Raw genomic sequence first — 491 nt, 5'->3', positions numbered from 1 at the left:
CTCCCAGAACAAAGAAAAGAGAAACGCTCGTGAGTTTTTCTTTCAGCTTCCTCTCTTCAAGATGAAAACAGGAATCACGGAGACACTTTGGAAATCAAACCACGTCAACACAAACCCTGGAGCGGGTTTTCAGGCTCTGATCTCTAACAACAGAATGAACGGATGATACACGGACCCTCGAGACTCTTCCTCGTGTCTTTAGTCTCGTGATGAAGTCATGAACACTGACCTGAACATCGGTGCTATCAGAGCACGAGGCTGCTGTTTGGCTCCTGTGGTCCGGGTTCTGGTTCTCCATCGTCCTGCAGGTCTCCGTTGTGACTGGTGGACCGTGTTGTCCTGGACTGAGTCTGGATTCTGGTCTCGGAGCTCTTCAGGCTGAGATACAGGAGCGCTGCGGGATCCCGCGGAGTGTTCTCGCGATGTCACGGCGTCTCGCCCCGCCCCTTAGTTACCGTTGCTCAGGCAGCAGATTCACAGCCTGTTTGAAA

At 52.5% G+C, this 491-nt stretch overlaps 1 protein-coding gene across 1 annotated transcript in view; it reads right to left on the bottom strand.

The window, feature by feature from the left end:
* Positions 1 to 491, bottom strand: part of LOC123980226 (zinc finger protein 239-like) — a 6,578-nt gene extending 6,087 nt beyond the window's left edge. The window contains exon 1 of the mRNA XM_046064520.1: positions 230 to 491. Coding sequence (XP_045920476.1) covers positions 230 to 298 — 69 coding nt within the window. The 5' untranslated portion in view covers positions 299 to 491. The remainder of the gene's footprint in view (positions 1 to 229) is intronic.

Source organism: Micropterus dolomieu, linkage group LG12, assembly GCF_021292245.1.
Source record: "Micropterus dolomieu isolate WLL.071019.BEF.003 ecotype Adirondacks linkage group LG12, ASM2129224v1, whole genome shotgun sequence".
Classification (NCBI taxonomy): domain Eukaryota; kingdom Metazoa; phylum Chordata; class Actinopteri; order Centrarchiformes; family Centrarchidae; genus Micropterus; species Micropterus dolomieu.
The sequence above is the reverse complement of the archived record's forward strand: the minus strand, read 5'-3'. Positions and strand labels throughout refer to the sequence as shown.